We start from the raw sequence: 407 nt of genomic DNA, 5'->3' as shown, positions 1-407 counted from the left end.
CCTGCCGCGCGACTTCCGCCCGGTGTCGTCCGTCATCGACGTGGACATCGTGCCCGAGACGCACCGGCGCGTGCGGCTGTTCCGCCACGGCTGCCAGCGGCCGCTGGGCTTCTACATCCGCGACGGCACGAGCGTGCGCGTGGCGCCGCAGGGGCTGCAGAAGGTGCCCGGCATCTTCATCTCGCGCATGGTGCCCGGCGGCCTGGCCGAGAGCACCGGGCTGCTGGCCGTGGACGACGAGGTGCTGGAGGTGAACGGCATCGAGGTGGCGGGGAAGACGCTGGACCAGGTCACGGACATGATGATCGCCAACAGCCACAACCTCATCGTCACGGTCAAGCCGGCCAACCAGCGCAACAACGTGGTGCGCGGCAGCCGCGCGCCCGGCGGCTCCGGCCGCTCGGCGG

General features: G+C 71.7%; 1 protein-coding gene across 1 annotated transcript in view; it reads left to right on the top strand.

Annotated features, from left to right (window-relative positions):
• Positions 1 to 4: 4 nt before the first annotated feature.
• PARD6G (par-6 family cell polarity regulator gamma) overlaps positions 5 to 407 on the top strand; it is a gene marked incomplete at its 5' end in the record, with an annotated part of 5,701 nt that continues 5,298 nt past the window's right edge. Inside the window, one exon of the mRNA XM_011385994.1 lies at positions 5 to 403. Within this exon, the coding sequence (XP_011384296.1) occupies positions 5 to 403 (399 nt within the window). The remainder of the gene's footprint in view (positions 404 to 407) is intronic.

Source organism: Pteropus vampyrus, unplaced genomic scaffold, assembly GCF_000151845.1.
Source record: "Pteropus vampyrus isolate Shadow unplaced genomic scaffold, Pvam_2.0 Scaffold852, whole genome shotgun sequence".
Classification (NCBI taxonomy): Eukaryota; Metazoa; Chordata; class Mammalia; order Chiroptera; family Pteropodidae; genus Pteropus; species Pteropus vampyrus.
This window is presented reverse-complemented; position numbering and strand designations above follow the sequence as displayed.